A 13246-nucleotide genomic window follows, 5' to 3' on the forward strand; every position below is an offset into this window, starting at 1 on the left:
AATATATTCTTTCATATGCTTCATCAATCATAAGATATTCATTATCTTATTGGGACCAGACATATGCTCGTTGTTCACTGGTATTTTGTTTTGTGCTTTCCTTTCTTTTGCCTGACAGGAAGCAAGAAACCCATTTGTTTTGTCTTGTTTGCTGATTACCACTTTTCTAAATAGTAAGCAAGATTCCCACACACAGCATATTTCAACATGTAATACTGGTCTCATACTATGTTGCCAAAAACTAGAAAACTGATTATTATAAGGTTTCCCTTTTCATCTCAGCCTTGTAATGATAACTAGAGTCAAATTGGCGACTTGGGTCTTTTGTGCTTAGGTGCTCTAAGCCAAGGGTATGCCAGAAAGTTGATTGGGTATGTAAAGAAAAATTGAAAGATCATGAGATTTTGTTCATTGTTGATTATACTTTGGAGTTTGCTTTAGTAACCCCCAACTTAAATAAATAGGCAGCCGTTACTATAAATAGAATCAGAATATGCAAAAAGGTTAGTCAAATTTTGCAAAGCCAGTTAGTGAACATCCGAGAAGAGGGTACTACAGGGCATTCAAGCGCACCTGGAAATGATTCCAGCTTCGACTGTACTGTCAGTCACTGGATTTATGTATGCGTGTTAAAATCTGTATTACTACAAGTAGACTTCTCTGCTTATACAAGAAAACCTCAGGGTCCCTTAGGCTCCTTTAATATGTCAGAGAGGACTGTTTTCCATTTTTTTCCCCCCAGAAGTTCATGAATATGCAGGACTGGATTCGATACCAAGTAAGATCATACTTATTTATTGTTGATGATTACAGGAGAAATCTTTGTTGCCTATTTTGAAGCTTCAAAATTGTCATAGAATTGGGGATCCAAAATCAATTATGTAGCCAAGCTGCTTTGCCAATTAGTATGAGCTATTCCTTGACTAGATATAATATTTGAAGCTTTGCAAAGTACAGGCTTTTAGTGCAGCATTGATCAGTCTAAATCTAAAGCATAAAAAACAAGCACAAAGCCAAGCCAGTTTGATCTGAAAAATAAAAAGAACACCAAAACTTCTTCCCACATTTTCATCACTTCCCGTTGTTTTTCATGACTGCAGAAGTGCAAAATTACTCATTTCTCTTCATTTGTGAACATATGATTGATCACATGATGGAACATCCATCAACATTTTCATCACTGAAATAGTAGAAAGAGTCTAATGGGGTCACTTGATATGTAGTTGGATTTGCATATGGTGATGATGGTGGTAGGATGTAGTAGAAAGGAGCAGGATTTTCCCTAGGGTTTGCCATGCTGTAACTTGATGCATACACTGGAGAAATATTGAACCCTTGTGGGAATGGAACCGGATGCTGACGTGTAGGGCTAAGATTACTTGGACCCACAACTTGATCCATGCCCATCCCTTGAGTTTGATATACAGCACCTGCGGCTCCACCAGAAGATGGTGTTCCTTCTCCTAAATCATCCTTGCTGTTATCACCTTTTTGCCCTCTCTCTTTCTTCTTTTTACCTCCATTTTTGGCACCACCACCCCCATTTTCACTGCCCTTGCTCTTCACCACCGGTTTTTCCTGGCGGCTGGTGGAATTTTCCGGTGACTTTTCAACATTTTTTGCATCTTCTGTATCGTCACTAAACTTAACAGATTTCTTCTTTCCATTACTTTTATCAGTCTTTGGGTCGTTTTGCTTATGCATGGTGTTGGCTTTGCCTGATTCCTTTTCCTTTGGAGCAAGTTTTTCATGCCAAATCTCTGCATGCTTGCCTGTTTTAATGAGTTTCTTGATCAATGTCTCTACTCCAATGTTGCCAGTAACTGTAACTCTTTGCTGCTGGGAATCAACTGCGGCTGTATAAACACCTAAAATCATGATAAAAAAAACATATTATACTCTCGATGAACATAATGGAACAAGAAAGAAAATTGAAGCATCCACAAAAATAAAGAAAGAGTAAAGTTCCACAAAAAGAAGCAAGTATCACCATGAATAAGGTAAATGGTTCAGTAAGGCAAGGTTTTTGCATGTTGTTCTCTCTTTTTTCTTTCTAAGAAAAGAACATAGTGAAACAAAATAAGAACCAAAATGTTCTAACCTTTCCATTTTTAAGTAGAAATAAAAAGGAAAATAACAAACAAGAAGAGGATTCTCTTTTTTCTCATTCGAGTACCATCAATTCCTAGCAGAACTTTCTTGACCTTTCTTTGGCAACCTTGGCAGTGGATAGATACTCTCAAGACCCATGTCTGAAATGCAATGAAAAATGAAGTTTAGTCAAAAGGAGGAGGTAAAAGCACTGTGATGGGCTTTGTGTGTGTGTGTGTGTGTATATATATAGTAGGAGACTGACAAACCTGGCATTTTAGAGCTTTTAAGGATGGTTGTAACCCAGATGTTGTCGTAGCCATTAAAAGAGAAGAGAAGAGATGTAGGAAACTGGTTAGACCCTGAAGGAAGACCAGTGTGTGTAGGCGAGAGAGCGAAGTGATGGCTACCTTGAAGAGGTTTGAACTTTAAAAAAGGGTAAGAAATAAATAATGTGAGACTTGGTATCCATTTTCTTTTAAATATAACTCTGCACCTCTATCTATAAAACCGACATACTGACTTTCTTTTCTTCGGCATTAACACATACTATTTTTATACATAAAATTTTTAAGTCTATTTCCAATTTGATTTAAAACAAAATTAGTCATGCCAAGTTCAAGATATTCATAAACTCTTTTTCTCTTAAGCCTAACAGGAACTTTAAAAATGAGGCATACTTTTAATAGCTCACTAATTAAGCTGTCATCCTAGAATTATTGTATACAAATAATATATACCCATTTGAGGCAATTAAAGTTTAGTAGGTTAGTAGACAACTTAATTTAATCATTTTAATAATTTATTGTTTCTGCTAATCCTTAAAGGCGGGGATAGGATTGAGTAATCTACGTGTCTTGTCAAAGGTAAAAACAACGCAACCCTAGTTTGACAGTAAATGCAATGGCATTCTTGAGCCAAATATTTAATTCCATTGACACATGAAATTGCAAAAAGCTAGTGGATTATTACTTTTGTTTTGAGTAATCTTAAGAATATCTTATCCTGTTCGAATATAAAAGGGCAGACGTTTACGTAGCATCAGTGATATATATTTTGAATATATAATATTTAATATTAAAAAAATTATACATATTTTAAATTTATAACTATTTTATGTATGTTACCAATCGAATATTGAAGACACTGAAATAGCGAAGAAAAATCCTGAGACTTAAATGTTGGCATGCTTCTCCCTCTTTACAAAATCCATCAAAGACCATTGACTAGGAACCAACCATGTCGGTCTCAGGGAGGAGGGAAAGATGAAGAAAAGTGGTCAGCATTTAAGTCCTGGTAAAGATGTTCTAGTTGCAGGTATGCCAAATTTGAAGAGCCCTGTTACTTATCATTACAAGGTTGGAATAAAAGGAATTGAAAAGAAAAAAGAAATAGAAAACTGATGTTTCGATAATCATAAAATTACATTATTTTGGCTCATGTTGTAGCCTTCAAGAAACTTTTTCTGGGGTGGAAAAAAGGATTCCCCATCATTATCATCAAGTGTCTTTAATATAAAGATTACATTTAAATGGCAACAACTCCATGGGGAAAGGACAGAACTTGATTTACATTCTAGTGTTCTAACACGTAAACAATTTTGTCTTGGAAATATGTGAATATTAATGTTGGATGGACGAGGCACATGATTATTGACAATTGCATTAATGCTTGGAAGTTGAGAATTGATGGCCTTCTCATCTCTTATGGCAATAAATTGATTGTTACTTTCTTGATTTTCTTGATTTTCTATTCATAAACAGCAAACAATCATATCCCTCTTAACAATTTATGATATTGTTTTGTCTTTTTTTTTTTAACTTAATTTTTGCAACAATGATGAGGTAGATTGAAGCTGACCTCTTCTGCCATGCCTAAACTACTTCCATTTACTAGATCTCTGAGATATGAAAGGAACAACTTAACTAAGCATCCACAAGATAGGGGTTGAAGATGGAGATTTTCATTGAAAGGTGTTATAAATGAAATGATACACAATGTCAAGTTCCTGAGTCGTGCTAGAGTAGCTAAGGGGTTGCAGATTTTACTCACACCTGCAACAGAATTCACCGGAAAAATGAATTTAGAGATGGATGAACATCTCCTCTCTCTAGGATCATACAGTACAAGAAACGCTCAGCTCCAAGACAAAACTGCCTAGTTTTCAGCTGTCTTTTCACTGTCCTCCTCTTTTACTTCGACCTTGGATTCTTGGACCTCTTTAGCATCTCCTGTGCTATCCTGAAGCTGCATAAGTTCATAAAGAATATCAATCTAGGCGCTTGTGTTAATTTCCAAAAGCATGTACAGGCAAAGTAAGGAAAAAACATGACTTACCCCCAAATTTTTCAGGCTAGTAGTAACATCTTCTTGTTGCTGCTGGAGTGTAGTCCTAAGCTCTTGAAATTCCTAATTTGTACCCAAATTGAAACATTTACTCCAAGAAATAATCACAAAAAGAAAATCAGAATGACTTTCAGAGACAGCACTCACCGATCGAAGTTGCTCTACCTCAGTATTCAATGATTTCTTCAACTGTGACAACTCCTGCATGAGCAAAGAAAAGACTTAAAGAGAAAAACAATTTGCAAATAGACTCAATCCAACTCACTCGGGTACAATACTCATCAAAAGGGATGGATTGCGATAGGTAATCAAGGCAGTCCCAGATTTAAGAGCAGAACATGCTTCTTTTCTTTTTTAAATTCCTAATATGACGAGGGAACTACCCTATGAAAAGGGCAGGCAAAACAAAGAGTAAAACCATGTGCTTTTTAATCTGTGAAAATAATATATTCAGATTAAAAGGTAAAGTGAAATTGGTGCATATTTGGGTTTATATCCACCGATTTTGTGTATGACACCCAGAACAAAAAAGTAATTTATAGTGTTAAGCTAAGCATTCCAGTAAATAAAGCATACAGGCAAGCATACAACAATAAAAACTCTCTTTACACAAACTCATCAGGACGGAATTACTTTAGAAACTTTAATCAGTGTTTCAGAGGTTCAATCATCGTGCAAATGACAGTAGAAAGCCTAACTGAGCTAAATCATCCATTTAGGGTGTAGCCAACTAGGGGAGACGGCTAGTAAGACCAAGTTATTGCAGCAATAAAGAATGAAAGAGATAATGGATAATTGGCAACTTTTAATTAATATCACATCAAAGGGATTACCGTAGGTATCACCTACCAATCTCGTCCTAGCTTATAGAGTTTTAGACTACAAGCCCAAGCTTCTTGTCTTATTTAACTAAAACCCTTTTGAGTCAAACTGACTTGCAAGGAGACCTACTCATTCACTAGGTTTATAATAGCTGACATGACAAAATTTTCATCTATATTGGGTAAATCCCAAAATGTTTTCTTCATACTTTTTCAGCTTCATGGACTAAAAGTATTCACACGCATGTACGACCACATTTTACCTTCACAATAACATACCTATCACCTGAAATCTTAGATAGTAGAGATTTTACACTGGCCATTCCTTCGTAAAAGAATAAAGAGCTCAAAATTGCTTAACTGCAAGCAACCACGCATCAGCAATTTCAAATTAATTGACACAAATTCTAAAAAAGCCTCCAACCTCTGAGTTCATACCATCATGTAATCACATCGAACCATCACAAAATTGATTTAGCTTTGGTGTCCAACGTATAGACTCTCAGTTCATGAAAGAAATAGGATTTGATCAACTCACTTGGAGTTGATGGAAAATTTGTGAATACACAATTCAGAGCATTCAATGAAACTAAGTCTTTCAATCCTACAATCACTAATATAACCTTCTATAACAAAAACCAGAGAAAACAACAGTTGATAAAGATATAGAATCATAATACTTACATCACGATAGATTGTCACCTGAGTGTCTAGCTTTGTTCTCCAATTTTGCAGATCCTATTATTCAAAAAAAGAAAAAGGAACTTTTATTCTCCAATTATCAAAATTACACTATACTAAAAGGCAATAAAAATTTAGATTACATAGACAGAAATGATTACCTGTTTTAAGCCTTGAATTCTATTGAGAAGTTCAGTCCTAGATTCATTTAATTCCTAATAACATTAACAACAACAGCCACAAAATAATAACATTAAGTAATCTCTTTTATCCAAAAAATAAATAAATAAAAAGGAGAAAATAAAGTAAAGGGAGATAGATTATCAAAGATACCGCGATCTTGGAACCAATGGGAGTTACGTTCTCCTTTCTCTGCAATAATAAAAAAAAATATAATAAGAATCAATTCAATCATAACAAATAAACAAATAGAGAGCGAGAGAGAGAGAGAGAGTACAGGAGCGAGAGGAGCAGGAGAAGGAAGAGGAGGAATGGAGGAATCTGAGGTCGCCATTTCCCTTTACCTGAAATTGAAAGAGGAAAAAAAAGAAAAGAAAAGAAGGGTTTTCGAAGGATTTAATGAAAATATGAGGTTTTTAAACTTTGTCGAGAGAAAGAGTGCGGAGAGAGGTTGTTTGAAGTGGAGATCTAAAAAGCTAACGTTAAAAGAAACAAACAAACTTAAATTTGAATTTTAGGATCTGGAGTGAGTTTGGTGTTTGGGCGGGCAATTCAATAATTACAGTGTTTCAGCTTTTAGTCTGATTTGATTTCTCTCTTCTCTCTCGTTGTTATTTGGATTAAATAAAAATAATAATAATAATAATAATTCTTTAGCACCATGACGAGACGATGGAGCGTTTTGATTATAGAGTAGGGGAAGCATGTGTGGCCAGGCTTACACCATTTTTGCCCTCTTTTAATTTAGATTTCTCTTTTTCTTTTTCAATGTGAAATAACATAATATATTTCTTCAGCATTTTTAAACATTTAAATTTTATTTTCTTATTATATATTTAATATTTAATTATCTGATAAATATTTTAATTTATTTTTTGTGATATTAAATTTTTAAATAAATAATTTTCTTCAATACATCTATATATATATAAAACTAAAAAAAGGTCGGTTATTTTTTAAATTAAATAAAAATATTAATTTTTTTTACAAAACTATAAAAATGAACTTAAATATCTATTTAAAATTAAAATTACTAAATTGATTAAAGAATTTGAAATCCTTTTCTTTTTAAGAATTACATTCCATTTTCTTTTGATGTAAACATATAGTCATGAATCATGTATATGTCTCCAGGTCATCATCAAATAAATTTAACTTTTAATAATATTTTTATGCTCATGTACTTTCTACCTCAATCTAAAAGTGATTAAAATTACTTATTATAACATATTGAACTTAAACTTGTGATTAATTAAATTAATTTATTAAAATTATCTATAACAATACTTTTTATATAATTTTCTATTAAATTATAAGCAGTTAACTTCTTATTTTATCTTGTATTTGAAATACCTATATTCTTTAATAATATTTTTAATTAATTTTTATTAATAAAAAATAACATATATCCTTATTATTAATTTTATCTTAAATTAAAAAGAGAGAATGCGATTCTTATTTATTTAAAAAATAAAAAATTTATTAAATTTTAGTTTTTATACATTACACCCTACAATAAAAAATAAATATGATGAAAATATTCTAATAAGTTTAAATAAAATAAGCATGATAATAAATAGGATTAAATAAGTTTAGCTTAAAATCTTATTTATCAAACTTATTCACTCAGTTAATTATTTATGTGACTTACCTGAAAAATTTAAATTGAGTGAGATTGTTTCCTTTTAGCCAATTCGATAAATAAAGCTAAATCTATTATAATCTGACTTAATTAAAACTTTAAATATGAATATCTGAGTAATGTCTAACTCAAATCTAAATTTACAAATACAAACCGAATTCAGTTTAAATTAACTTAACACTGATTAGATAGTTAATTACTTAAAAAAACGGTTTGATTGTTCACCGGTTGTATTATTAGATAACAAAAATTAAATAATCCTAACACTTTAACTCATTTATTTATTTATTATATTAAAAGGTTTAAAATTATTTTCGCTGCGTTTAAAAGAATAATTAATTAAGTAAAGCTAAAGTATTACCAAAAACAAAAAGAAAAGTAGAGCTCAAGTGAGGCAAGAATACAGAGACATCAAACCGCGGATTCCGGGTGTTCTCTCTTTTTCACTCCGTTCCGATTTGTTAATTAATAACGTTAATCTATCATTATCAAATGTGTAATTACTCGCGTACCCTCATTTGACCATGGGCAAATCAATTGCTCTAGATTACAAACGCCGGTCCAGTTGGTCCAACTCGCTCCTACTTTTTATATTAATTAAACGCCGCCAAAGATTTAGTCCGTCAAATAAAAGTCAAAACTTAAAATATGAACGATGTCGTTTGATAAAAAGGAAAATGTCTTCGGTTCAAAGAAAATAACTCACCCAAACACGGCTTAAGCATACGCTAACGTGAAAACCAGAATAATACCTCTCTCTCTCTCTCTTTCTCTCCCTCTTTCTCTCTTCGTGTCTTGTCTTAATCCTATTTCGCGAATCTTTGTCTATCTCAAATCGGACCCAGTTGACTCAGTTAAAACGCTTCAAATTTAACGAAATGAGTCAAGAATCGTTCATTTACAGCTTTGTAGCAAGGGGCACAATGATTTTGGCAGAGTACACAGAGTTTACAGGCAACTTTCCAGCGATCGCAGCTCAGTGCCTTCAGAGATTGCCTTCTTCTAACGACAAGTTCACTTACAACTGTGACCATCACACTTTCAATTTTCTAGTCGAAGATGGTTACGGTAATTACTTTTGTTTTAGTTTATGTACTTTCTTTTTAAAGGGGAAATAAAGAAAAACAGAGTTGAGAGTTTAATTATATAAGTGAAAGTTAATGGATCTAATTAGAAAAGTTATGTTTTCAGAATACAACTGATCACTTCGTATTGGTAACTTTTTAGAGTATGTAAATAACTGTCAAGTTTGGATTACATAAGCTAGTGGGTGAAATAATTGATGTCTATGTACGGTGTATATATATTTATTGCATTGAAATTAAATGCATAGTTAATTAGTTCAAGCTGTCAATTTTTTTGTGTGTGGACTAAGTTTAAATAAGGATTTCGTCAAGCAATTTAAGAGTTTGGGCTTTAATTTGAAAAACTTGCATCGTCAATTATGTTTAGTTTTATGTGTTTGAGATATGAACTGTTTTTAGGGCCTTAAGCTTTTGAGTGGAATGATCTTTTGACATGGTAATAGAGCTTCTATAACCAGAAACTCTAGAGTTCACCCCTATATTAATAATTAAGATCTAGAGTTCGATCGTCAACCACCCCTGTATTAATAATTAAATATTTCAGCACAAAGTAAAGCGGACTTGTGTTTTATCATGCTTCAAGTGCAATGAACATTTGTATACGGGGGTGCATTAGAGATACGGAACTAGTCATGAGATCTCACCTAACAGCTTAAACTTTTGTGTGAAAATGGCTCTTTGACATTATGATTCAATATGCAGTCATCTATTGGCTTGACATTGGCTAGTTCAAGTGTATGGTAGATTTGCTTGTTCAATATGGAGGCTGCTATTAGAATGTATAAAGGAATCATCAAGGAATCTGGCTTTATGCATTCATGCAAGTCTCATATGATATTCCATGCTTTGGATTTAGGTTACTAATGTCTGGTTGTTGAACCAGTAATGCTGAGAGTTAGTCCCAAAAGATAAAAGGAATAATTCCCTTGATACCCTCGCCGTTCTCTTTCTTTAATCCCTTGACAACCTGACACTAGTTAAGCAGGTTATCTGAGGACGAATCAGTTCACTTTTAGAGAAAACAGGTACAAACCTTTTTTGACGCTAGAGTGAGGGAATGAGGGGTGGGGGATGAAAATATAGCATTCTCACTTGCACTACTTGGAAGTTTTACAAGTAATGTATCAGGTTGAGATATTTTATGGACATTGGTTGGCTGTGTGGTCCTAGACTTTAACTATAAGGAATCAATGATTTGCATATAGTTGTGATTTGAGATTTTGAAGATGAGGTGATATGCTTGGTGAAGTTACACTCTGTTCTGTCACTCTACTATTTATGCCAAGTGAAAGTAGTAAAGTCTTAATGGTTGCAGCTGTAACTATGACTCATATGCTTAACAATTGTGAATGGACCTTTTCTTTATATGGTCTTTTTAGGAATGTAATGGGAACTGGTTCAAACAAGTGTTGTAAGGAAGTTTCAATGCTTTAACCTCTTGACATGGAATTTTCTGCTATTTGCAGCTTACTGCGTCGTTGCAAAAGAATCTGTTAGCAAGCAGATCTCTATTGCATTTTTGGAACGCATGAAGGCAGACTTCAAGAAAAGATATGGGGGTGGTAAAGCAGACACAGCTGTTGCCAAGAGTCTCAACAAGGAGTTCGGGTATGTGTATCTACGCGAGTATTTGTACAGCCCCTTCTCTCCCTAAACCCCAAAGAAACGAAATGGGAAAGAAAATAGGAAAAAAAAGCCATTGAGAACTATGCATTATTTTGATTGTAATATTTGTACCTGAAAGTAAGGCAGTATGATTTCTTTTTCAGGCCAGTTATGAAAGAGCACATGAAATATATTATTGACCATGCTGAAGAAATCGAGAAGCTATTAAAAGTGAAGGCTCAAGTTTCAGAAGTTAAAAGTATAATGTTAGGGAATATTGACAAGGTAAGTGCAATGAGATGTTAGAGAAAAGCCACATGATCAGTATAACATACTTACAGAAAATGGCTTGCAACTCTAGTTCACATTTCAGATAACTCCTTACGAACAACAAAAGATATGCAGTTAGAGATGGAAACTAAATGTCAGTTGATAAATGTTAAAAGTTTTACTTGAGCCATTAAAGCAAAATATGATGCCCCGTACTGGTCATCAATTGTCAAATGGAGGTCCAATGCTTATATTCCTTTTAGGCCATTCCCCTCATAAGTTATGCTTTTGGCCTTCCTTTGATCAGGATCATAACTTAAATGTTGAAATAATTTGACAAAAAGCTGCCTTAAAAGGGATGTGGAAGTAAGGTTTAATGTAGATTACTTTTGAGAGTTCATCTAAGAAGTTTGTTTACATTGTCTACAAGTTTATTACCAAATATTGAATCAGCTTTCAGATGGCAACATCTCTATCAGTATATTCATTTGTAATATGCGAAGCACCTTTTTCACAATCAATTAATTCTTTGGTCGTACTCTTTTAAAAATTATTTCTCTCTGTGTTTCTGTTTCTTCTGAAGCTATAGAATCATGAAAACTAAAAGATTGTCACATTTTATGCTATGTTTAACCTCATCTTCATCTTTCAGGTTATTGATAGGGGTGAGGCCATAACGAATCTTGCTGACAAGACTGAGAATTTACGTGATCAGGTAGGTTAACTGGTTTCCTGGAAAAGTAAATTCTTGAATTAATCATCCTCTATACCCAGTATGTGAGTGGTTTCTTTTCGTTCTCATATTCAGGCACAAGCATACAAGAAACAGGGGACACAAATACGGCGGAAAATGTGGTATCAAAACATGAAGATCAAGTTGGTTGTACTTGGAATCTTGTTGCTTCTGGTCCTCATTATCTGGCTTTCCATTTGCCATGGGTTTGATTGTACCAACTAGTGAATCTTCAGCATATACACCAGGTGAATTCATATACAAAGAAAGATTTTCAAACGTTTGTGTTCAGTAGGGGAGTTTCGGTTTTGGTGGAGTTTTTTCCTACCTTCTTCAGGAGTTGGGATTGGGAAACCTGAGAACTGGCATCTGAAAGGTCAGAGAGAGAGAGAGAGAGAGAGAGAGAGAGAGAGAGAGAGAGGGAGGGAGAGAGAGAGGTCTGTATCATTTCATTTACCAATCTGTATCAAATATTACACAACATTATTTTTAATCTTTTTCCTTAAAAAAAAAGTTCATATAGATATAAAAGTTGACAAATAGCATTTATGTGAAGCAATGCATTATCTCATTTCTTTTTTCACTGATATAATAACCAGATAAAACTCGGGGGATATATAGATACACACTCTGAAATGGAATGGCTGAAACAAAGGCTTCGCTCCTTTAGGCAGAGGCTCTACAAGGAAATCTGATAGGCCCAGCAATGGAGGTGTAAAAGCAAAAATCATTTTTCTCATCAGACCCGTTATTCGGATAAATAATACTTTTCTTCTTTATGATTAGGATGATAACTTAAAATGTTGAAACCATCAGAAGAAAGAGGTATCTTATTAACGGGTTTCAAAAAGTAGTTTAATTTTATTGCTAGACCTATAATTAATTCTCATCGGTTGAGCCCCAGCATCACAAATAGTTGCTGTTGATGACAGGCTCGAGCTTCGGTTATGCTTCTTAGCCTCAGCAGGACTGGTTTAAAATGTTTGATAATAGGAGCTGCGGAAACTTGTTCTGTAATTTATCTCGAAAATGAAATACTTAGAATTTAGTATTTACAGTAAGAAAGTGACATATATATATATATATATATATATACGAGTGTTTTATAGTTTAGTATTAGATGATTGACACATATTCCATTTAATAAATACGCATCAATCATCTATCAATATAGTATATACATCAAATCTAGAGTTAGTAAGAAGGATTTAATAGTACTCTTAAGAAAACCTGTAAGTCTATAGACCACAACTGAATCGGTTGTCAGATGGTAATTACATTACTTGATGTCAACATCTCTACCACACAAAACGAATTGCTTAGAACTATAATTCAATTGGGTTTAGCTCTATCCTTTTTCATTCTATCATTCATTGTCTTTTTTCTCGTTGAATTACTAGACAAAGCAGAATTAAAATATGGAACACTACTAATAAAATATGTAAATATAGTTTCTTCAAGCGGCGGCTCCAAGTACCAATACATGATGATCTTTTCCAAGTCATGTGTGGAAAATGTGCCATATTCAAAATTGAAGTAGCTAGCTAGGCCGGCTCCTAAAATTAATTACTTGTTAGAAGCAACTGAGACTCTATGCCAAACCAAACCCACCCAAGTTGTTTTTACCATGATTATTAATTAATATTATATATAATTCTTTAATTTAATGTCGTTTTCTGATTCTCATATAGCCCCCATCCCTATGAGATGAAATTAAGGTAGGCGTACCAAATAATCTAATTCCTTCCACATATAGTCTCATTTAACCAAAATCTTATGGTATGGAGAAGCG

At 33.5% G+C, this 13246-nt stretch overlaps 3 protein-coding genes across 3 annotated transcripts; 1 reads left to right on the top strand and 2 right to left on the bottom strand.

Annotated features, from left to right (window-relative positions):
* Window positions 1-580: 580 nt before the first annotated feature.
* LOC8262430 (heavy metal-associated isoprenylated plant protein 36) lies at window positions 581-2623 on the bottom strand. The gene is made up of 3 exons (XM_002516864.4): window positions 2361-2623; window positions 2177-2252; window positions 581-1868 (listed from the first exon to the last, which is right to left on the bottom strand). The coding sequence occupies exons 1-3, from the start codon at window positions 2412-2414 to the stop codon at window positions 1147-1149; spliced, it is 852 nt and encodes a 283-aa protein (XP_002516910.1). The 5' UTR covers window positions 2415-2623; the 3' UTR covers window positions 581-1146.
* Window positions 2624-4032: 1409 nt separating this feature from the next.
* Window positions 4033-6732, bottom strand: LOC8262429 (CAP-Gly domain-containing linker protein 1). Its single transcript, XM_002516863.4, has 7 exons — window positions 6397-6732; window positions 6273-6311; window positions 6101-6154; window positions 5943-5996; window positions 4585-4638; window positions 4429-4500; window positions 4033-4338 (listed from the first exon to the last, which is right to left on the bottom strand). The coding sequence occupies exons 1-7, from the start codon at window positions 6451-6453 to the stop codon at window positions 4249-4251; spliced, it is 420 nt and encodes a 139-aa protein (XP_002516909.1). The 5' UTR covers window positions 6454-6732; the 3' UTR covers window positions 4033-4248.
* A 1733-nt stretch (window positions 6733-8465) lies between these two features.
* LOC8262428 (vesicle-associated membrane protein 724) lies at window positions 8466-12009 on the top strand. Its single transcript, XM_002516862.4, has 5 exons — window positions 8466-8829; window positions 10313-10454; window positions 10616-10736; window positions 11374-11436; window positions 11530-12009. Exons 1-5 carry the CDS (start codon window positions 8640-8642, stop codon window positions 11677-11679), a joined length of 666 nt encoding a protein of 221 aa, XP_002516908.1. The 5' UTR covers window positions 8466-8639; the 3' UTR covers window positions 11680-12009.
* The last annotated feature ends 1237 nt before the right edge of the window (window positions 12010-13246 follow it).

The sequence above is a fragment of the Ricinus communis genome, chromosome 9 (genome assembly GCF_019578655.1).
Source record: "Ricinus communis isolate WT05 ecotype wild-type chromosome 9, ASM1957865v1, whole genome shotgun sequence".
Classification (NCBI taxonomy): Eukaryota; Viridiplantae; Streptophyta; class Magnoliopsida; order Malpighiales; family Euphorbiaceae; genus Ricinus; species Ricinus communis.